Genomic DNA, 1379 nt, shown 5'->3' on the forward strand with positions numbered 1-1379 from the left:
AAGCCAAACGCACACAATATCTGGCGGTCGCTTAACAATAGGTTGTATACGATCCTATTCAATTAAGCGACTATGTCGTCACTCTGAAGAGGATGTTATTCGTGGAATGAACATCGAAACTGTCAGTAAAGGTAAATTAATTGGTTTCTTAAAGCAGAGCATTTCTCACATCGTATCTACAATAAAAAAACCAGATGAATATTTACAACCATACTAGTGTTATTATGTACCGTACGGCTACTAAAACCTATCCTAGACATACAGTAGCCTTGGTAAATACTGAAGAAGCAGTTCTTTTCTATACCATAGAGAACTATATTCTCTATATCTATACCAAGTAAATTTATGAAGCTATGTTCTTGAGAAAGCCATTATTATTATTATTACATTACATTATATGCAATTTGATAATACAGTCTGTTTTTTAAATGAATATATGTTGAAATTTGATATGTTGTTAATTTTAGGCCATTTGTCATGACACCTTACCAAGCCATTGTTTCAGAATGCTAATAATGAATATTCAGAGCTTACTATGATACTAATTACAGTAGGCTCTTTAGATAAGGAACTGTTCCTAAACAGACATTTTGTTTCTGTTAAGCTGCTTGATGTATTGCTTTATGCCAATGAAGGGCCTTATGTATAATCTGTATCTAATTATTGTACATATAGACTTATAGCTATTAATATTGTAGGATCTACGTGTGTTTGGAATAGTCTTCTCGTAAATTAAAATATCTGCTTTTTGTATTAGAATTGATCTAGTGACAGTGGAGGTGACTGGAATTTCAGGACATTGTAAATGAGACGGATGGCTAAATTCGTACTGAGGATCATATACTGTTCAGGTTCGATAGCTGCTGGAATTATTCTGTTTGTGTGTCTGGCTTCAAAATGTAAGGTACGTGGTGTACTGTAGGCAGAGTAGTCAGAATTTAAAAAAAGAAAGAAAATTTTTACTCGAACTATGACTTCCTATGCTTGTAAAACTGTTTCTTACTAATAGGCCTACTAATGTTTTAGGTGAGTGCCGTAAGCAACATTCTGCTCATTGGCTACCACAAGCAGTGGATTTAAGATATCCTGCCCGCGGATACCACGCCATGCCTTCACCAGGATTCGAACCCACGACCATCTGGTTAAGAGTCAAGTTCAAGTTTAGTAAATCGCATTTGCACTTCCTTGAGAAGCTGAATTGTATTGATTTGTACAGTACATTAATATAAAACACGTCTCTTATACACATCTAGATGTGTATAAGAGACAGGTACATATACAGTGTTTAATATAAGGACATGATTGTTCCATCATGTCTTTATTAAACACTATATGTACCTTTGATGATTTATATTATATATATATATATATATACATAT

The 1379-nt window shown here is 33.7% G+C and overlaps 1 protein-coding gene across 3 annotated transcripts in view; it reads left to right on the forward strand.

The window, feature by feature from the left end:
* LOC117121842 overlaps positions 1–1379 on the forward strand; it is a 5913-nt gene continuing 4534 nt past the window's right edge. The window contains exons 1-2 of one of the 3 annotated variants that reach the window (XM_033267221.1): positions 1–131; positions 758–904. In XM_033267221.1, coding sequence (XP_033123112.1) covers positions 806–904 — 99 coding nt within the window. In that variant the 5' untranslated portion in view covers positions 1–131; positions 758–805. Of the gene's footprint in view, positions 132–620; positions 644–757; positions 905–1379 lie in introns of those variants that run through there. The other 2 variants (XM_033267222.1, XM_033267223.1) reach the window with 2 other exon arrangements.

Source organism: Anneissia japonica, unplaced genomic scaffold (genome assembly GCF_011630105.1).
Source record: "Anneissia japonica isolate Jap-2015-1 unplaced genomic scaffold, ASM1163010v1 scaffold2392_len1475705_cov187, whole genome shotgun sequence".
Taxonomy (NCBI): domain Eukaryota; kingdom Metazoa; phylum Echinodermata; class Crinoidea; order Comatulida; family Comatulidae; genus Anneissia; species Anneissia japonica.